The 20352-nt window shown below is 54.2% G+C and overlaps 7 protein-coding genes across 7 annotated transcripts; 3 read left to right on the top strand and 4 right to left on the bottom strand.

Moving 5' to 3' along the window:
- Nucleotides 1-134: 134 nt before the first annotated feature.
- Nucleotides 135-983, top strand: MRS44_001288 (uncharacterized protein; the record flags this gene model as incomplete). The annotated part of the gene is made up of 1 exon (XM_046282576.2): nt 135-983. One exon carries the CDS (start codon nt 135-137, stop codon nt 981-983), a length of 849 nt encoding a protein of 282 aa, XP_046138451.1.
- A 446-nt stretch (nt 984-1429) lies between these two features.
- Nucleotides 1430-3104, bottom strand: MRS44_001287 (uncharacterized protein; the record flags this gene model as incomplete). Its single annotated transcript, XM_046267413.2, has 2 exons — nt 1430-2647; nt 2706-3104. 2 exons carry the CDS (start codon nt 3102-3104, stop codon nt 1430-1432), a joined length of 1617 nt encoding a protein of 538 aa, XP_046138452.2.
- Nucleotides 3105-3798: 694 nt separating this feature from the next.
- On the bottom strand, nt 3799-4944 carry MRS44_001286 (uncharacterized protein; the record flags this gene model as incomplete). Its single annotated transcript, XM_046274942.2, has 1 exon — nt 3799-4944. The coding sequence occupies one exon, from the start codon at nt 4942-4944 to the stop codon at nt 3799-3801; it is 1146 nt and encodes a 381-aa protein (XP_046138453.2).
- A 77-nt stretch (nt 4945-5021) lies between these two features.
- MRS44_001285 (uncharacterized protein) lies at nt 5022-6148 on the top strand (the record flags this gene model as incomplete). The annotated part of the gene is made up of 4 exons (XM_065623630.1): nt 5022-5085; nt 5149-5354; nt 5415-5571; nt 5640-6148. 4 exons carry the CDS (start codon nt 5022-5024, stop codon nt 6146-6148), a joined length of 936 nt encoding a protein of 311 aa, XP_065480068.1.
- Nucleotides 6149-6494: 346 nt separating this feature from the next.
- Nucleotides 6495-9609, bottom strand: MRS44_001284 (uncharacterized protein; the record flags this gene model as incomplete). Its single annotated transcript, XM_065623629.1, has 5 exons — nt 6495-6656; nt 6707-6885; nt 6948-8669; nt 8722-9056; nt 9113-9609. The coding sequence occupies 5 exons, from the start codon at nt 9607-9609 to the stop codon at nt 6495-6497; spliced, it is 2895 nt and encodes a 964-aa protein (XP_065480067.1).
- Nucleotides 9610-10762: 1153 nt separating this feature from the next.
- On the top strand, nt 10763-11865 carry MRS44_001283 (uncharacterized protein; the record flags this gene model as incomplete). Its single annotated transcript, XM_046278197.2, has 2 exons — nt 10763-10987; nt 11044-11865. 2 exons carry the CDS (start codon nt 10763-10765, stop codon nt 11863-11865), a joined length of 1047 nt encoding a protein of 348 aa, XP_046138456.1.
- A 151-nt stretch (nt 11866-12016) lies between these two features.
- MRS44_001282 (uncharacterized protein) lies at nt 12017-12751 on the bottom strand (the record flags this gene model as incomplete). The annotated part of the gene is made up of 3 exons (XM_046274943.2): nt 12017-12239; nt 12289-12416; nt 12497-12751. The coding sequence occupies 3 exons, from the start codon at nt 12749-12751 to the stop codon at nt 12017-12019; spliced, it is 606 nt and encodes a 201-aa protein (XP_046138457.1).
- Between the last annotated feature and the right edge of the window lie 7601 nt (nt 12752-20352).

Below are 20352 nucleotides of genomic sequence, written 5' to 3'. Positions count from 1 at the left end.
TTCTAAGCTCATATCATTGAACCTCGGCAACTTCCTTCTCCAAGATCCGTCCCGCAGATCAGTGTCTTTCACAAGTGGCTTACACACCTCAACACAACCTCTAGAACCTAGCACTTCATCACAAACACCACAGCATGGCCATCTCATCCACCATCCCCCGCGGCGACGTCACCGCAACCCTCAACTACTACCAACCCCCTTCCGACTCCTCAACGCCCTTCAACTACGTCGACCAACCCCCCAAGGGCCAGCCCCAGCGCAACTTCTCCGACAACCCCCAGCCCACCGTCATCCACGATGTTCGCGGCCGTGAGGCCGACTTTCACCTCGACCAAGACGCTTTCCAGGTCATTAGGAATGTCCCTGAGTCCAGTGAAGCCGAGTTTGTCGACGACGATTCTATCAAGGCAAACTACTATCCAGAGGTTGAGCAGCTACTCCTTGATAATGTCCCTGGGTCGAACCGCGTCTTCATTTTTGATCACACCATCCGCCGTCAGAAGCCAGACGCTCATCGAGCTCCCGTAACCCGTGTGCACATCGACCAGACCGCAGCGGCCGTCGCCCAGCGAGTCCGCCGGTATTTCCCCGATGAGGCAGACGACCTTCTCCAGCGTCGATACCGTCTCATCAATGTCTGGCGGCCCCTGAACAAGACTCCCCTCGAAGCGTTCCCCCTGGCCGTGGCGTCCTCTGCCTCGGTTCCGGACAAGGACGTTGTCCCCGTCGAGCACCGGTATCCCGATGGTTATCAAGGCTGGACTGCCGCTATCCATCACAACCCAAACCAGAAGTGGTACTACCTCAGCGGCATGACGGGTAGCGAGAGACTGCTGCTTGAGTGCTTCGACAGCGAATCTCTAAAGCCCGGGTCCAACATCGGTGGCCGTGTTCCTCACACTGCATTCCAGGACCCGAGAACCAGGACTGATGCCGAGGGTCGTGAGAGTATCGAGATCCGAGCCTTGGTATTTGGCCCCTGAACTTGTTAGTTACTCTTGGGCCAATGGCTCATGGTGATGTGGAAGGGATCATGGCATATATTATGATGTAGCGGTTTGCAGTATGCGGAAGTTTGTTTTAGGACATGGGCACACATGTAGTTGATGAAGGGCTTGGTATTTCTATATCTATGTACCGAGGCCATGAATTTTGAGACCTGAATGAAACCAAAACGAGACCTGATATCCGATGTGTGCTTGACCGAGAGCCTTGCCCTTGTTCGAGTCCCCTGACTAAAAGACGTCCCTGCTACCAATCCGAAAAACATTTCAAAGAGAAAACCAAATAAATGCATCAAAGCCATCCTGGATGATTGTTCCTGCCCCGAACGTAATGACGGGTCCAGTCAATGCTGCAACACCTATGCGCCGCGCTCACAATGCTGTAAAAATGACAAGGTCCTTGGACTATGCAACGCAGCCCGAGTTCAGTTCTTGCGTCCCTTGCCGCGGGTGCTGCTGCTCCCCTGTCGGCTCATGGCAACACCTCCGGCGCTGCTCTGGCGGCTCATTGGTGCGGCGGCGCTTGACAGGGCGGCAACGGCGCCGATATGCGCGGGGCTTGGCTGGTCACGGAGGCTACTGACGGTCGGCAGGCCAAGGGCATCCCTGACATGCTCCGGATCCTCTCGGGAGGCGCCGGTGAATGCGACGTAGCGGCCTTCCTGGTAAGGAGTTGAAACGGCCTCGAGAACCCTCCGCAGACCACCCTTGACGTCAAGGTGAGCGCCAGGCTTGTGAGAAGCATCGTATTGCTTGAAGTATCCCATGACGGAGAGATCGGATTGGATGTCGTCGTTGGACAGAGGAACAGGGAAGTTCTGGTCGGCGGAACGGGGGTATGGCTTCAGATACTGCGAAGGGACAAAAGGCGGCATCTTGGGCGGCTCCTGTGCGTGAACGAGATCCAAGTTGCCAATACCCTCGTAGTTGACAACACCCTCAATACCAAGGATCTTTTCATCAATAAAGTTGTGATTGGCGCCACGCCCGCTTCGGGTGGCGTGTGAGACGGAGCGCTCCATGGCAGGGGCCGCAGGCGCAAGATCATCATGGTCGCCATTGGCATCGCCATGGCCAGAGTCGCTGTCATCGGGCGAGCCATTGCCGTTGACCCGGCTGCGGAGAATATATTGATGAGCAGCAACAGCAGCAGTGTTGTAGTTGAGAGACAGCTCTTTGTCAGTAAAGAGCTTGTCGATGCTGTAAACGGGGCCGTTCTGTTTGGCGGCGGCACGAGCCTTCTCAGACTGCCAGAGAGGTGTGGTGTTGTTGGGGTCGAGGGCGCGTCGGATGGGAGCAGGCGAACCGTCGTCATCACCACCGTTTCGCTTCCGCTTCTTGGAATCGGAGTACATGTGCAGGTCGTCGGCATCTTTTCGCAGACGCGTGGCTCGCTTGCCATGGGTGCCGCCGGGGCTTGAAGGATTCGTAAGACTGAACTGATTCGGGTTCAGGAGCAGAGCGTTGGAGTCGTTAATCTCCAAAACTTCCTTCTCCCTGTTCAATCGGTTCTTCTTATGGGTCAGGGTGTTAATGAGGCGATCGCGGAGGGTATTGGCCAGCGCTTCGTGTTCGCGCTTGGCGGTTTCGACCTTGTAGGCGTAGGTGTTCTTGTACTCTTGCAACCTTCGTTCGTAGTCGTTCTGATAGCGCATTCTGTTAGCAGCGGGATCGGCCAAGCGCCTGGCAGTGCGATCTCACCTTGGACAGCGCCAATTGAAAGTCGCGAATTTCAACTAGATCCTCGATCTCGCCGATGTAATCGGAGAAGCGGACTCCAGCCATATCGAGAAGAGGTCGTGCATCTTCAGCGTTGACATCGGGGCCTTGGGTCTCGGCGTATTCTCTCTGGATCTCGGCGATGACCTCGAGCACCCTGGGGTCGTAAGGGTCGAAGCGCTGAACCAGAGTCATGTCAAGCTGGATTTTTTGGAGTTGATCACGAAGAGTCAAGTCTCTTGTACGTGAAAACTTTTCGGTAAGGGTCATGAGTCGCTCTATGAGAGCAAGTCGCTTGCGGTCTCGTTTCGACTGGGAGGCTGAAGGAGGATCAGCTCTGCCGCCGAGGCCGCTGGGGACCACTGCGTCGTTCGCAGCCATTTTGACAAGCAAGCCAGTACGTCAATATGGTATAGACGAGTGTAGAGGTCGTATCGCGATCGTTGGAAAAGAGATACGAGCTGTGGTAAGAGGAAGCTGCTGTTGTCGTAGTGTGCTTGAAAGTGGGAAAGGCTGGGGGAATCCAAGGGTGTGGGATTTTGCCGACTTGGAGAAACAGAAGAGGAAATGATGTAAAGGGTAATTTACAAGACAGACGGAACAGGGCTCAGATTCTCATAGAGCTCGATCCCAATACGGTATTAAACCGAAAAGAGGAGATCAAGAGCAATGAGAGCAAGGCAGGTAAACGGAACGTGCGGATTGAGCGGCTCGTCTGGTATTGTTCATGCTCAAGAGTGGCAGCAACACCAACAGCAGCAGCACCAGCATGACCTCGCTGGGGCCGCCCGTCCAGTGTCCGCTCACCGCCTTCCGAAAGCGGATAATTGGCAGATAGCGCCCGGTCCCGATTTCTCAGGTGGTATCATCCGGGCCGGCGCGCGATTGGCTCAAACTCCTGAGCCCGCTGAAACGGGCAGCTAAGAATAGAGCAGTGTCGCACTGTGACTTACACGGAGCTCACTTGCATCGCAAATTCACCTCTTTCATCTCACCTTGTTGTCTCACGAGCTGCAAGTAGATATTTGGAGAAATGGTTATTATCATTATTTCCCAATCGAGCATTACTCTTCTCTCACAGTCCGCTCCTGAGCTTCTGTAACTGACTAATCAGGCCAAACCCGCCTGGCGACTTTGTGTCCTCCACCACCACGGCCGCATCTCTTGTGACACTCCCTTTGCGCGATCGCGAGGTGGGCTCCGCTTTGCCCTCCTTCTTGGCCGCCTGCTCCATTTCCTTCATCAGATCGCGATGCCTGTCCTCTACCATCTTAGCCAGGCTCTCGATAAACTTGTTCCTGCCCTTCTCCTCTGCCGTGTCCTTCCACACCACTGTGAGCTCCTTGAGCTGCTCAATCTTTTGCGCTGCCTTCTCAATGCCTTGTACAGGGTCCTCAGATTTGTTCAGAAGGTCAGAAATCTCGCCCCGGAGCTTCTTCAACACTTCTTGACCCTTGTCCTCTGAGCTCTGCTGCGCCGATCCAGGTTCCGGTGCTGATACGGACAGGAAGCCTGAGCTCACTGACACCTCGGAAGGTGGGAAAACGAATTCCATGGCGTCGCCAAACGTCTTGATAACCAAGTCGAGGCGAGATCGCACAAGCGTGAGTGTTTGTAGTTGCTTGATAAACTCGGGATCATCCGCGTTTGTTGCCCCTGTGACAGTCCCACCAACAAGGGCCGGTGTTGATGGTGCCGTGCTCTTTTCGTCCTTTGCACTTGCAGCTGCGCTGTTCTTGGCTTCGATAGCTTCCTGCAATCCTTCAGGGACAAACTTGCTGATGTCGTCGTGGAGGGTCTCAGTCATGGTCTCCTGGAGACTCAGCGTCTCGCCCCGTAGCAGCTCCACCTCGTAAGCCAGGCGACTTCCACTCCTCAGAATGTCATCGGTGAGCTGGGTCAAAGTACTGGATAGTCGCGAGGTCTGCGCGTTGAGCTGCGAGATGAGGGCCTGTGCCTGTGTGGACAGCTCGGCGAGGGGTGCGACGTCAGAACCGGACCGGCCAGGGACTGAGCGCTGCTGCAGCGGCGGCAAGGCTGAGTTTAGGAATGTTGCGGGATCAAATGTTGGATCCAGAAAGTCTTGGAGGAATTCGTCGGATGTGTGTGTCGACTTGGGCTGGATCACCGCCTTGGACTTTCGTCGTGAGTGTCCAGATCTGATGGATGAGGCGGCGCTGCTGGTTGCCCGCCGCCGACCAACTTTCAAATCGGAGGCCATTTTTAACAAAGCCCCAGGGTTACAGTGCTTTATTCCCGGTGACCTGGAGACTTGGTGTTTTATCAGTGGTTGACAAGATGAAATTCAAGACCGCCGCGATTCTAGGGATAACACCCTTGGATGAGATGCAGGAGAGCTATGGTGGCCACTTCCATGGCGAATACCTGACCATGAGCCGATGATAATCCGGCGCCCAAACCGCAGCCCACTCCACTTACAACAATGGATCAATCACCACTTTCTCTACTCACCGCGCTCCATCTCTCACTCAGGCTGCGATACTTTTCTGGTCAGGAGAAATGAGCGAGTCACAGGAAGAAATGAAGATCGACCCCTCAAGAGCCCAGGCTCTCGTCTCCCAGCTCAACTCGGTCAAGGACCGCCTCGCTGCTGTGGCGAACGGCCGTAACGTATGCATGGCCCTGGCCCTCAAACTTATCATGATGAACATGTCCTGATGCGTCTTGTAGGTCCGACTTGTTGCTGTCTCAAAGCTGAAGCCGGCGAATGACATTTTGGCCCTCCATAAAGCTCCTACGTCTCACACTCACTTTGGTGAGAACTACGCCCAAGAGCTGACTCAGAAGGCCGCTCTACTTCCAAACACCGTCCAGTGGCACTTCATCGGTGGTCTTCAGTCAGGCATGACATTCCAAATCTATTCAATACACATTCATATACTAACATCGACCCAGGACACTGTAAATCTCTTGCCAAGATCCCCAATCTTTTTTGCGTCTCCAGCGTCGACACCTCAAAGAAGGCCCAACTCCTCAACACGGCCCGCGCCAACCTCCTGGCCTCGCAGCCTGACCTCTCCAAGCTCGGCGTCCACGTCCAGGTCAACACCTCTGGCGAGGAGGCCAAGTCCGGATGTGCTCCCGGCGCTGACACCGTCGCCCTGTGTCGCGAGATTGTCAACACATGCCCCAGCTTGCAGCTGCTTGGCCTCATGACCATCGGCGCCATCGCCCGTAGCAAGGCCACTACCGCCGAGACTGAGAATGAGGACTTCCTGACGCTAAAGGAGCAGCGGGATCTCGTGGCCAGGGAGTTGGGCCTGAGCGAGGAGAGCCTGGAGTTGAGCATGGGTATGAGTGAGGACTTTGAGGGTGCTGTGAGGTTGGGAAGCAGTGAGGTGCGTGTAGGCAGCACCATCTTTGGCCAGCGACCAGCCAAGGCAGATGCCAAGATCAAGGAGTGATGCCCGTAGACTGTTTTAAACCCAAAAATAAAGTTACCGAGTTTCATGCTGGCATAACGGTTTCATTCGATCGATCCAAACGAGAGACTTCATGGTATCAACAAACAACAACTAAATCCTCCCTGCTCAGTCACTCCGCAATCTGGGGCGCCCGCATCCGCATGCACCGACGGTAGAGAGAGCCGTCATGGGGGGCATCGACGCAGGCAACTTTTCGGCCGATAAAGAAATGGCTTGAATTGAGCGCTTCATCCACTCCAACCTTCATGCTAGTTCCCCAACGCCCATATGCTTCATGGTGGTATTAAGACAACTCCGTCCCGGCCAATTATACAGAAGAATGGTATCAGGAAACCATGATGTTGCGGAAAGCGTCCGAAATCTGCTCTCGAGAGGGTGCTTCAAACTCTGGCGACGTCGACACTCCTGCAGAAAGCCGTTCCTGCATATACTTCAACAAAACAGCCGGAACCGAATCATCCGTTGCCCGAATAGTGAGTCGAATCATCTAGAGAGTGGTTAGATCCATATCATGGGCGAAAATGAAGTGTGCCTTACCTGGTTTCCATAGTTTGGCTCCAGTCTCATGAGACAGCCAAACTTGCCCCCTTCAGATGTGTGAAGCACGCTCGCACCGACAACGTTCTTTGGATTGGGGTCCACCATGTCCAACACACGCCATCTGAATCCCTCCACTGTCTTGGAGATGAAGCTCTCTGTGATCTCCCTGCCGCCGCCTTTGCCAGACAATCCAAAGATGCCTTGGGCTTCACGGGGAGCTCCACCAATCTGCTTCCACCTCCTGAAAAGTCCTCCGCAGACAAGTCTGCCGGGTCCATGAATTTGTGGATCGCCACGGGAAGCTTCAGAGTGAGGGCCTGGAGGGCACCAGCCAGGTAGCTGATACGCACTGTAGGGCTCTTCTCAAAGATCTTCTTCGCCTCAAACATGACAACCTGCTGAGACTGTCCGCCTTGGACGATGGTACTGTCAGGGAGGTTCTTAACATCCCAGGTCAGGTTGTTCTTTTCGCTCTCGTCCAAGTCCAAGGTGGTTGTAAACGAGCTCATAGTGGCAGGGGTCTTGTTCTTGAAATATGTGATCAAGCAAGCCATCTGGCCACGATACTCAGACCGGACACCAATCTGAAGTTGTCCGTCCTCGTACAGCACACCATCAGACCTGGCCAGCAGCTTGTTGAACCCAGGCTCCCATCCAGGCGACAAATGAGCAGCACTGGCCAGGTTCGGTGCCTTTAGCATCTTGGGCTCGGATGGCGTAGGTGTGTTCATATCAAGGCCAGCCAGATCGGCCGCGCCGTTGCCATGGCCATTTGCTCCAGACGCGCCTTGGCCATTAGTCTTGCCATTCAGAGACACATTGGAACTAAAGGTCCTCTTAAGAGCTCCAGTTCCCATGCTAAGCTCCCTAGCGTCGGCGTTGGCATCCTTTCCTCCCACCACCCAGGTTCTTCGGTCACTCGTATTAGCATGCTTCTGGTGCAAACGAGACAGAAGTGCGGATTGTCTCTCGGGGAAGGGTGGCATCTCATCGCAGATGGTACGCAGGAGGTCGTCAGTCGGCATGCTTGCAAGAGTCATGTACTCGCAAGCTCTCTGCTGAAGCTCCGAGTCCAGGTTGTGGCTGTGGAACTCGAACACGTGGATGAGCTGAGGCTTGATTTCCGGGAACAGGTTGACGTATTTAATGAAGCATGAGAGAATCATGGCACGAGTGCTCGACGAGCACGCAGTTAGCTTGCTCTGAAGGGCGAGGAACTGTTCAATGGGACTGCAACGAGGCTGGTCGGCAACCAAGTGACCGAACTCTCCCAGGATGTATGCACCAATCTTAACCAGGGTTTCATGACAATGGTCACCCTTGACATACTGCAACGCATTTTGCGCTGCATAGACCTGGAGTTCCTCGTTGTTTGTCACAATCTGGATCACTCGCTGCCACACCTCGTCGCTGACGTGATCTCCGGCCATGGCGATGAGCCGTAGGGAGATGTCGACGTACCACTGCACGTCAGTAGCGTACTTTTCCGTAAGAATGGCGATCTTAAGGACCATTTCTTCTCGGATGGCAAAGTCGGCATTCTGCAGGTAGTGTAGCAGTTCGCCAACAATGACCTGCGCATTCGAGGCATCGCACATGCTGTAGAGCAGATCAAGACCCTTGCGACGGACACTGATATCTCGGTCCTTGAGGGAGCCCAGGATAATTTCTTGGTGCTGCTTGATAGGGTCAAGAGTTTCTGCTCGTGCGGCAAGATGGGTCATGGCCTCCAGGCCAAGATACCTCACGTTGGTTTCCCGGCTCTGGATGAATTTGCCCAGTCTGGTCGAGATTTGCTTCATCAAGCCATGCTCAGTGTCAAGGTGAATGATGAGATTGATGGCTTCGAAAAGAACCGCATTCTGGGCGTTGTTCTGCTGCACATTCTTATTGGTCTCCATAGCCAAGTTCAGGATCTTTTGCAACGACTCTCGGATCATGTCTCGGACGTGGGTATCCTCTGATGATTTGCGTCAGCAACTACATAAAATGCACTTCAACATTTGACATACCTGATGGGGGGAAGTATTGAAGGAGGCGTAGCAGCTTGATCTGCAGCCAGGGGCAAGGAACCTTATAGTAGAGGTAATCCGTCGTGTATTCCCCATCGATAAGGATTCGCTTCAGGCGAGCAGCTGCCTTGGCATATGCTCCCTTGTATTGCTCCAAGTTGTCCTGCGCCAAGGTCATGACGAGCGAGGTCACCGAGAGAGCAACGCCGAGATCGGAATCATCCATCAGGTGGATGATGCGCTCCGCCCACTGAGGGGACACGATGTCTGGGTGCTTGCGATATAGTCGGAGGAGCGTCAATGCAGCCTTCTTCTTGACAAAGGATTTGGAGGTTCTAGTCGGCAATGATCAGTAAGTCTTGTTCAACACGGGTACACCACTGGCGCATACGGAGAGATCAGGAGCCTGTGGACCTCTCCATTGAGAGCTTCACCCATTTCTCGGCTTCCCACGTTGGCAATCGCATGGAGTGCAAGACAATTGAATAGTTCGTTGTGGTCGAGCAGATCTTTGCGAATACTGTTGACGACAAGGTGCAGCAGTTCGTGCTTCTCGTGGAGGAACAAAGTCATGGCCAGATAACCGATCTGCTTCTCAGAGTACTTGTTGGCAGAGATCAGGTTGACAGCCTCGAGATGACCAAAATCGACGTTCCAGCCCAAGATGTAGATGTACAGCAGCTTGCAGACGTATTTCTTCTTATGGTAGCCACTCAGGTTGCCATCCTTGAACTTCTGACGGATATTGGCAAGCTCCTTGTTGATTCGCTTTTCCTCGAGTTCGCGCGCTCTCGCATTTCGAAGATCGGCGATGAACTGGACCAACCCGCGCATGTTCGCATTGCTGCTGCTCGAGCGGCCCAGAAAGCCCGTCCCTGAACTCGACATGATGACAGCTTCTGATGGCGTCCAGAGTGGTAAATTGCGGAAGACCCCTGATTATGGAAGCGGTGCGGCGCGCTGGTGGCTCAGTTGGCCTCGTCCGGCGAAAGAAGCGTAAGATGAAACGAAAAGATCTCCAAAACAGAGTATGGTCGCCTATCGCAGAGATCGCATAGTCGATTCGAGTTGCCCAGACAGCTCAGGCGCTGGACACCGATTGTTCGTCGATGAGATGGATGGGAGATTGCTCGTTGGAGGGGCGAGCTAAGCGGGAGATGCGGATGGGCGGTGCGTGGTGTGGACTAGGTTGGAGTTCAGGTTGCGGAAGGTGCCCCGTGGGCCAGGGAACAAGCGGATGCGTCGGGGGGTTAATCGACGAAGGCTGCGACAGGATGAAGCGGGAGACGTGGAGGCGGGCGAAGCAACTAACGTGAGCGTGACGAGTTTGGCTGAAAGAAAGAAAAATAGGAGAAGTGACAGAGGAGGCGGAAGTGCAGTGGGATTGGAAACGGAGGTCAGGTTGGGTGCGTGTTCTTTCTTGCCCGTTCAGGAGAGCCGTAGGTCATCTCCAGTGAGCGAGCGACTCGGCCGTGCATTGGATGGAGGCCAGTCCAAGCCTAATGGGCTCCTAGGCCTTTAACGAGCCTGTCGTCTTCTTCCTGCACCAACTGCCAGAAAGAGCCTACCACGCGGTCGCGAAAAAAAACTCAGGACACGAGGACGGCTGCGCTCAGTCAAGCCAATAAAGAGTATTCACTTTATAGCCTAATTATGGCCTAAATAAGAGATAAAGATGATAAATGATATCAGAAGTATTTAAATATTTTATTTATTTACTTTTAAAATTTTTCTTGTATTTTATTTATCATATTTATGAACTCTTTTGCGTTAGAAACTCTAGAGTCTTGATTTAGTGTCTCATGGTTTTTTACGACTACCTGCCTACCGTTGGGGTTGGCCTGGTCCGTGCGTCATCCACTTTGGAGCGCAGCCAACTGAAGAGCTCCAAATTCATCATGACTTTGGTTTGTCTATCAAAATTCCACCTGCATACATCCAGACCAACTACATAATCAATCTTTCAATTGTCTGTCACCGTCTGTAGATATACTCTACAGAGCGCTGTGCCATGTCATCATGCGCGTCTTCATTATCCACAATGCGTTGTAGTTTGCGGGCATTGTCACAGCCTGCTAATCTTTGCCGTCCTATCTCAAACCAACGCTTCTACGCCGTTCAAGCCGCGGGTGCTCCCCGCTTCCAAGTCTTCAACCGGCGAACAAAATGGCTTCAAAAGGAGCGTGCTGCCGTCAACCCTGAAGAGAGCCGGGAGGCTGACTACCTCAAGGATGAGGTTGCTATCCGTCTGTCTGAAAGACTCCTTGTAAGCATCACCCTGTGTCGTTAGAGCAGCCCACCCATGTCTAACCTCGGATCCAGGACATCAACCGGCACTTCCCTCGAGTGCTGGATCTTGGTGCAAACTCTTGCAACATTGCGAGGGCTCTGGTCCAGGAGAACCCTGATCCTGATCCCGCAATGCCCGTCTCTCCACCCTTGTCCACGAGGATCGATGAGTTGGTTGCCGCAGATTCATCTCATTCACTACTCTATCGAGATGCCGATCTTGAGTTTAACAAGCAACTCAAGATTACGCGGCAAGTCCTAGACGACGAGGAGACAATTCCATATGAGTCGGGGTCATTCGATCTAGTAATGAGCTCATTGAGTCTTCATTGGATCAACGACTTGCCCGGTGTTCTCACCCAAATCAACAACATCCTCAAGCCCGATTGTCCCTTTATCGGCGCCATGCTTGGAGGTGATACACTGTTTGAACTGCGTACATCACTTCAACTGGCCGAGTCAGAAAGACGTGGCGGCATGTCCCCTCGGGTCTCTCCGCTGGCTGATGTGAGAGACGTGGGCGGCTTGCTTCAGAAAGCCGGCTTCAAGATGTTGACTGTGGATGTCGACGACATTATTGTTGACTATCCCGATACATTTGCTTTGATGCAGGATCTCCAGGCTATGGGAGAAGGCAATGCTATCCTCGGGAGGGAGATGGGGCCTATCCAGCGAGATGTCCTTATTGCCGGTGATGCCATCTACCGCGAACTACATGGTAACCCGGACGGCACTATTCCAGCGACCTTTAGAATCATATATATGATCGGGTGGCATGAGGGCGAGAATCAGCCAAAACCCCTACCTAGGGGTAGCGGCCAGGTCAACTTGAAGGATATCTTGGAGCAAAAGTAGTCCAGATGGGTGGATTGTTGTATATGTACACAACTGTAAAATCAATGGCAAAATCCCGCGCGAGGGTAATTCCGCGCGGTTCGTGATAGTCGGTTTCCTCAGTCTATGGAATTCTCAGCCCGCTCGCCGTCATTGTACATGCCATCCTGCTCTACACCCTGCGCCAGTCCGTCATGGTTCGTCCGATGCAGCCCAGTCCAGCAACCTCGACAACCTTCTCGTGCCAGCTGAGGAGCACACTCATGGCCGTCGTCGCCGGCTCGTTCGCTCCGCCAGGTCGTCCTCCGATCTGAGAGAAGCCTGTGGGCTCAGGCGTGACCTTGTTCGGTGATCGCGAGGCGTTTCCAGGGTGAACCGTGGCCATTCCCTTGTAGCTAAGGACTTTTTAAAACTGATCTCGGTATCTTGGTTAAAACAACATACATGTACTTCATGAGCACGTCCAGGTACTCGGCGCCGCCCTCGGATGCGTAGAGGCTCTTGAGCAGGGGTGACATTTCGCTCGCCTTGATCGACTGGAGAACCTCGATGATAGTATGCAGGTGGGCGTCCTGTTGAAGGACATAAGTTATTAGATCCTGCCCTTCCGGGGAGCTGCCCGTGTCGGTCTGCGGGCTCAAGCTTGACATACCTTAGCGGCATCCGTTCCATTGTAGACAGGTGTATCCAAGCATCCCCTCAAGGCGCCTTCAGCGTCGCCTCCTCTCAGAAGCTGCCGAACCTGACCCGCAAGCTGTCGCACTTCCGCCTCGTCGATCTCGGGCTGTGGGGGGTGGAGGGTCGAGGTGTCGAAGTTGACGCTGGAGTCCTCGTTCAGGGCGTCGATGTTGATGGTGCGCCAGGCATCGCTGAGTGTCGCGCTGGTGTGCTGCTGAATGATTGACATTGTGGGTGGCTTTGTGTGTCTCTCGGGGTGCGGTGGTTGTGTTTGCAGGCTTCACGGAGCTCTGGCGGTATGCTTGGATAGCTGTCGGTGTTGGCGTGTTGAACAGGATGGATGTCCACCTTAGCTGCGTCAGCGATGGCGGGGTGGAGGTGAGGCTGGACAGGTGGCTGAGGTACTTGCCTAATTCGGTGGGGCCCGACAACTGTGGTTCATGTTGGACAATGCAGCCGGTATGCTGGCTTCACTCATGAATGTCAGTAAGTACAGACGTTGGAATTGCCATGTATCTATTTGTCCTGTTGCGTCTTTCCCGGGCTATTTCTTATTTTGACTGGTGTAGTTGGGTTGCAGGTAGGCATGGAAGTGTACCTACTTGGAAGTGTACCTAGGGTTGAGTTGTCTCAGACTTCTCATCTACACGCAGGCGATTATTACAAGAAGTACCCTGCTTCTGAGAGTGATTCACATGGTGAAGTAGAGATGTTTTCCTTTCTCTTTTACGGCCTCTGTCGTAGCAATTGAGGAGAGATTGTGGAAACACAGCTGTCAGTGGACTCCGAAGTACTCTATTACTGGATTTGGGATTCTCCAGGGCGCCAATTGGGGCTTTAATTCACATACAACCAATGCAATAGATCTCTTGTGAAGATATACTGGCTCCAGTACTGTCTCGTAGAAGACGAATGCGTGGGTACGTTCATGCCTTGGTAAACACTTCAATGCAGTTGAAGGACAAGTTCCAACACGTCGATTCTTGACCAGCGCAAGAACCAACTCATACATCACGATCAACATTCAGACAACCGCGAAGAACCACAGCCAAAGAAATTTTGCACATAAACAGCAGAAACACTAGGATTGAAATGTTGGCTATTAGTCCGGCAAACTTGTTCCTCGACAAGCTCAACCATCCCATCTAGTCGCATGTGTTTGCTCAGCTACCCTAGAGGCACACACTGAGAGGATGGTGGCAGGAACGATACCTGATTGTCAGATAAATGCTCCTTCCTGGGCAAGATTTTCAGCGAAGCAAGAAGACCCCAACCATCCTTGGAACTCCAACTTCAAGCATCAAAACTCAGCTCATACATCACTCGATCGACAACAGCCGATGCATGACCAAAAGCAGTATCACACCCCAAGACCTAACAGCCTACCCGGGAGTCTACATCACACTTACACGAAACGGCACGATCCGCGTCAAAGCCCACATCTGTTTTGCTCCAGGACCCGACGCAATGCTACCCATCTGGCGGTTGTTCGGGAGACGCTGTGCCACGCTGCTTCCCCGGACTACGAAATTGCCCCAACGGATAGGGGTCGCATTTCCCTGAGTCAGCAGCCCCGGAGGCTCCAAGGCGAGACCCGGCTCAGTTCGTACCCAGGAAGCTCGACCACGGCGTGTGGCTAATCCGCAGCGTAGATCAGGCACAGGCACCCACAGCATCGACGCCCCAGAGGCTGTTGGGTTCTCTGGGCGTCGAGATCATCTCGATATCGATTATTCCGGGAGGGCGGCGCGGAAGGCATTGGATCCTGCGTCGACCCAAACTTGACTCGTTTGGCTCGGCCCATCGTCCGGGGAGCCCACCCGGCTCGAACGACACACGCGCTCACTCCAGAAAGAACAGCTGGCTTCGCAGATCGTCCTTCCAGAAGGTCCCTTACCTAATTAAGAGGCCTCTCCCTGTCCCCACACAGACGGACCAGGAACAACGGAGTTTATTAGGACGAAAATTTTTAAAATTACCCAGCGGATTCGACACGGAAGCCCTGCGCTCGCGGAAGCGGTTCCCCGGCGACATGAACCCTATCTCAATGGAGCAGCTGGCCTAGCTGGAAGTGCGCTCAAACGGTATTCCAGAGGCTGGTAACGCCAGTGATCCGGGGATGCTAGACCAACGCGATGAAGGATGATGGGCACAGCTACGGACTTGCCTCCATTGAAGATCAACCGACGGCTTTGGTGCCCTTCGTATTGGGTTGATGCCCAGCGCCCAGAGATCGCCACCGAATTCTTACAGAGTCCCGAGCTGCGAACATCCGTGACGCTTCTGCGGGTCAGACACGACGCCCTGTTCCAGCAGCCCCGATCCTGATCTGCAGGACTGTTCGCTGAGGCTTCTGGAAGGCGGCCACAGGAGTTCTGCCCCAGTTGAACCTGGTGGTTGGGCGATGGCTTTGGACCACATGTGTCATGAACCCGATAGGTGGACTTTGATGACAACCCCACCATTTGTGATGCCAAGAAGGGTCCTCATCTCAGCAGCCCGCAGCCTCTGTCTGATACCTACGCCCAGACGATTGTTGTCGCAGAGGCGTTGTACATGGTCGCGCCAGCATTGCCTCCGCGCCTGTCTAAACCGATGCAGAAATTGGAGATACAGACACAACGCTACAAGCACGATCTACAAGCAGCCGGTCTACTTAGCAGAGAAGGCTGCGATAGTGTGATAACGCAAATCGATAGCTCCGAGCTCAGTGACAACAGGATGGTCCGGGCATACGATTACGCCTTCATCCCGAGCCAGTAGGCAACATGCCAGTCTCACCCCAGCACCATCTCCACGAAACGACTCCCGGCATGCCCTCCGGGGCCGGGGGTTTATTGAGACGGTGGGCATTCGGATCTGGCTACAGGGCATCTAACCAAATGGCTTCTTCGACCACGAGATGAGGTTGGGGACGGATCGCAAAGGCCCGTGTGGAACGTCCATGTGGACGACGATGGATTTCTATCACACGATGACCCCTGGGCTGAGAAAGGAACCTTCAGTTGAAGCACATGAAGATGGCACAGCTGGGTAGGCTGACCTCCATGGCGGGTGGAGGCTTGCTGATCTCGGCAAGGATCCAGAGCGTTGGATAACAGAAGTCACATGACATTGAGGTATCACAACAGCATCCGACAGATGAGACCATAGGGCGTTCGCCTTCCCAATCATCTGACGTCGGTTTAAAACGAGACCTCATCGAACCGCCATTGAGAAGCGCCACCTGTGGATGCCATTGACGGGACGATGAGAGGGCTGGATGGAGGTTGGTATCCAACCGAATGGGCGACGCCAACCCCTGTTTCAAAGCCGAACATGGCGCTTGGAAATTGGCTAATGCAGGAACGCCGAAGGTTCAGGGCTTCGATGAGGCACTACGGTCTGCGCAAGCCGCCACAACGTGTGGGCTGCCCGGCCGCGCTAGGGCGCATGTCCTGGGGCCTACCCCTGAAGTTGCAGGACGGGAGTTGTTGGCAGTTCATCCCAATCCATGGTCGTCTCCACAAGATCAAGGCTGCCAAAATTGCCTGGTACGAAACCCAGACCGAAGAGACGTGCTGGAGCAGCTGACGCTTGGGGCCAGGTCCTGGCGCTTGAGCGTTGACCCTTTGTTACAGTGCGCCCCAGCCTCATGCCTACTGCTGGCACAGTACGAAGTATCCTCGCGTGGAGCTTCATGCCGACTGACAGCCTTCTGGAAAGTTTCTATGCAGCCCCTGTTGGTCCACCGCGATGCCCACCGAACAAGGAGTCACGGTTGACCGACGAGCTGGGATGCTACAGAGTATACCTGGAGGGTTCCAGAAGTTCGTCTCGAAGGGAAAAAGAAAGAAAAACGGGGAGCACGTGCCCAACCATTGGTCTGGTCTGCCAATAGAGGTGTTGACAACCAGCAAACGTTGCTCACAGGAGCTTGAAGCCATCAGCCGCCTTTGCACTACTGTCAACGTCAACTGTCAACGTCAACTGTCACACAGTAACGATAGACGCGTGGGGAGTTGAGGCCGGCTCTTTGACAAATGGGACCGATGAAGCAAAGCTTGCACCGGTGCAGAGTTCAAGTTGCGGGACGGCGACCCAGACTTAGGCGAGACCGGCAGTATTCCCGCTGCATGAGGCTGCAGGGTTGGGGTCTCTTGGAAAGGTAGGGTACTCCGAACAACAGGAAGGGATCCCTGGATGTCACTGACCTGACGACGTCTCATTTGGTAGCAGCTGAATGTGAAACAGCTATATTGCCTCGGTCCTCAATACATATTCTTCATCATGTTGAGGAAGCATGAATATGCTTGCTTGCTGATTCAAGCATGAATATATTCCAGGCCATATGGAAGCATTGGCAACGCGGCTCATGTGGCTGTAATCTCATTGGAACTGTGTGCAGACATCTCAAGCGCTGTCATGGCGCCATGTCGTTGATGTCTCAAGACCAGATGGCCCGAGATTCACATTAGATGCCAACTAGGCAGCGAGATAACAGCCCCAAAGGTTCCGCTTCCCTGGGATTCGGTACCGCAAGCGGGGACGCATGGTTACGATCCGAGAAGCGACTGGATGATTCGGCCGAAGAACTACCATGTCTACGATACACGGCAGTTTTTTGTACGAGGGGGGCTGCGGCTACGAATGCGAATACCGCCCTCGCGCCTCTATCCAACATCATTACATGGAATGAAGCGAAACCATGAGTGAATTGGATGTTCGGACAGTCGGGCCTGAATCCTGCGACACTCTGCTACGCAGAGTACGTACATTCAGAAACCGGACAGGGTGGGTAGCGAGGAGTCTCAAACCGGTGATGACAGCAATTCGCCAGTTTGGCCGACTGGGCCATGGCTCAGTTGCCGGTCTGTGTGACACCCACCCGTTCGGGTCAGATGAGGATAACGACCTGAACTCAGAGCTAATCGTGGCTAATTATGGAACATACGAGGGACAGGCTCAGCTAGCAGGCCCTCGCTACAAGGACAGCAAAAGTTGCGAAGGAGCAGCAAGGGCGATTATTCCCCGGCGGTGGGAAGAAACACGGAGAGAACAAGGTTGTGCAAACCACGACAAAGCAGTCTTGGATGCGGTGAATCAAAGCACCACAGGGATGCATGGATGCTGTTTAACTCTCGTTGGTTGAGAGGGAGCGAAGCAAAATGGATGAGTCTATCAACCAAGGTCGGTCAACGATGACGTTTGAATATCAACGGTTGACCTCCAATGATACCCTCAAAGTCCCCGCTTACAAAGGAAGGAGAGAGGAGAAAGGATGGATGGCGTTGCTGCATACAGGGTAACAAAGAGCCGCAGTTCTTTGAACCTCAACTTATGACGATGCCGGCATTTACTAGCGCACACAACAATAACGGCACAACAATAGGACGGCAAAGTCTTGCTTGCTTGTTCTTTCAGGTGAGAGACTATACGCCACCCGCAGATTGGTATACTTGCGGCACAGTGACCTTTACTATACGTGTTACTCTGGTTGGCGCGCAGGGCTTTACCGCATGCGCCCTGACACGTCCTGATCTCATTTTGGGGACGAGATGAGACGAGATATGAGATGAGACATGAGATGTGTGGGGATTTCAAGAACTTTGCTCCTCTGCCGATGCCGGCCGGCATATGTACTCAGTAGGGCCGCCAGCTCGGAGCTGCTGCATGACGGAGGAATTGCAGGCAAAGCAATGTTGCATGCCTGAGCGTTTAGGGCCGAGCCTCTCCTTTGGAGGCAAGGCAGAAGAGCGGTATGCAGCCGCAGGCAAGCCGCATGATGGAACATTCTTCACTGACGCTCTACAGTTGTCACAAATTACAACGGCCGAGAGGAGGGTACGTAGCAGCAACATGGCCTTTACACCACACCACGGGATAAGACAAGGGCAACGGGAGAGGAAACAAGACAAACGCAAGGTTTCAAATGTGATGAATTAAACGAAAGGATGGCGGGTAATTGAGCTGGTGGGATGGACCGGGGGTCATGCTGCTGGGATGCCGTCGCAATCGGGAGCACCAAGAGGACGGAGGACCCTGGCCATACCAGAGAAGCGCCAGAAGGGGCCGAATGGAGTGCTCCGTACCAGGGCTGACGAGGTACCTCACCGACGGGCGGTGCACAGTACGCCGACACGGCTTTGGGTACCGCTGAGGACCTTGGGTCTGGTCTGCCTGACGTCGGTCCCATCTCCCAGTTCCCACCGTCGCGGGTTGGCTTGGCTGGGTGCTGGGCTCGGCCAGTCTGGGGGATCCACCACGGGGCGCCGGGAGTACAGCGGTTTTTTTGGGGCTCATAGCCATCTCGTGGTGCACATGGCGACAAGGACGATGGTGGCTAATAAACAGACGTTGAAAGGAGAGGATGGCGGCAGCTGGGAAGGTCGGCGCAAGGCGAGGAAGGCCAGGCCAGGCCAGGGCCAGAATCACAGGCACACGAGCTTCATCAGTGGCTGCGAGTTGCTGTTCTGGACCTCGACCACACCTCCACACGGGCGAGCTGTCAACGTCACAGGCAACTTACAGTTCAACGTCCTACCTACCTAGAAGGGCAAGTGAGAGAAGACAGTGTTGGCTGCAACGGGAGGTTGCCAAGGAGCAGAGGGTACCCAGAGGGGGAGGGGATCTTTTGGGGGGCGTGGGTGAGCCAGCTGGAGGACGGGTGTGAGGAGCGTTTTGGGAGGTTTGATGGCTAATGAGTTTCCAGCCTCCCGGAGCGACACGCCTTTGCAACAAGTCCCAGCGGCTCCCTACCCCTGTGGCCCGGTGGCCTGGGTGTCCCTGGACGCGAGAGGACGGGCGAGCAGCGCCAGAACAAGGGAGGGAGTGCAGCCGGCGCATGCTTCTGGTGAAGTGCGGATCAGCGCTCCCACGGAGCCCCTGCCCTGGCGACGGAGCACTGCGATCCTTGCCAAACCCACAGACCATGGATCACAGACCGCGAAGTTTGGGCTGGGGCAATATCAGTACGTAGTAGCAGAGAGGACAGCCGAGCAGAGAAGCTCGCTCGGTGCAAGGCAGAGAAGAGCAGGGCAGGTCAGCCACGGGTTACCTCGTGGAGACATGCATCGGCCCTGGAGGGAAAGCCACGAAACATGGTCCGGCCAGGTACCGTACCGTTCTGCTTCCACCCATGGCTCCCTTTTTTCTTTTTGCGCTCTGAGCTTGTTCCTTTTTGTCACGTCCAGGCCCCCCCTTCCTCTTCCCCCAGGTACGCCCCCCAGAACGGACCCCCTAGGCAAATTTCAGCAATTTGGAGTTGATACGGAGCGCCCATAGTGCCGTACCTAGTAACGGGAGCCGTGTGAAGCATGGACATGGGCATGGCATGGACACACACACTCGCCCACACACCCGCCCACACACCCCTCCCCTCCTGGCCTCCTTGGTTCCCTTGGTTGAGATTTTCCCTATTTTCCATCTTGGGTTTGTAGTTGCCATCTGGATGGGTGGTCTGTACAAAAGCGTCTCGTTCCCACGTCCCTCCCTCGGCCCAGAACTTCACTCAACCGACTTCACGTCTCCCTTATTACAGACTCCTTTTTAATCATCCATCCGCCCGCCTCATCCTCTCTTGGTTTTCTCTCCCTCCTCCTCGACTCTGTATCCCTTTGAGAGTGAATCACTTACACAAGCAAACGATAACGACGACCAACGCCTACAAGTCGGAATACACTCAAGACAGTCATCTACTTGAGCTCACTCAACCACTCTACTACTCTGTCACCACCAACACCATCTTACATCACCTCACCTCGCCCACCCCAGGCCAGGTCCAAGTCAAGACACCCCCCGTAATAATCGGGCCCCGTTTGTCTGACCCACCCTCGTTCGACCGCCCGACCG

The sequence above is a fragment of the Fusarium solani genome (assembly GCF_023522795.1).
Source record: "Fusarium solani strain SB1 chromosome Unknown bctg00000000, whole genome shotgun sequence".
Classification (NCBI taxonomy): Eukaryota; Fungi; Ascomycota; class Sordariomycetes; order Hypocreales; family Nectriaceae; genus Fusarium; species Fusarium solani.
Note: the sequence above shows the minus strand (reverse complement) of the source record. Positions and strands in the feature narration are given on the sequence as shown.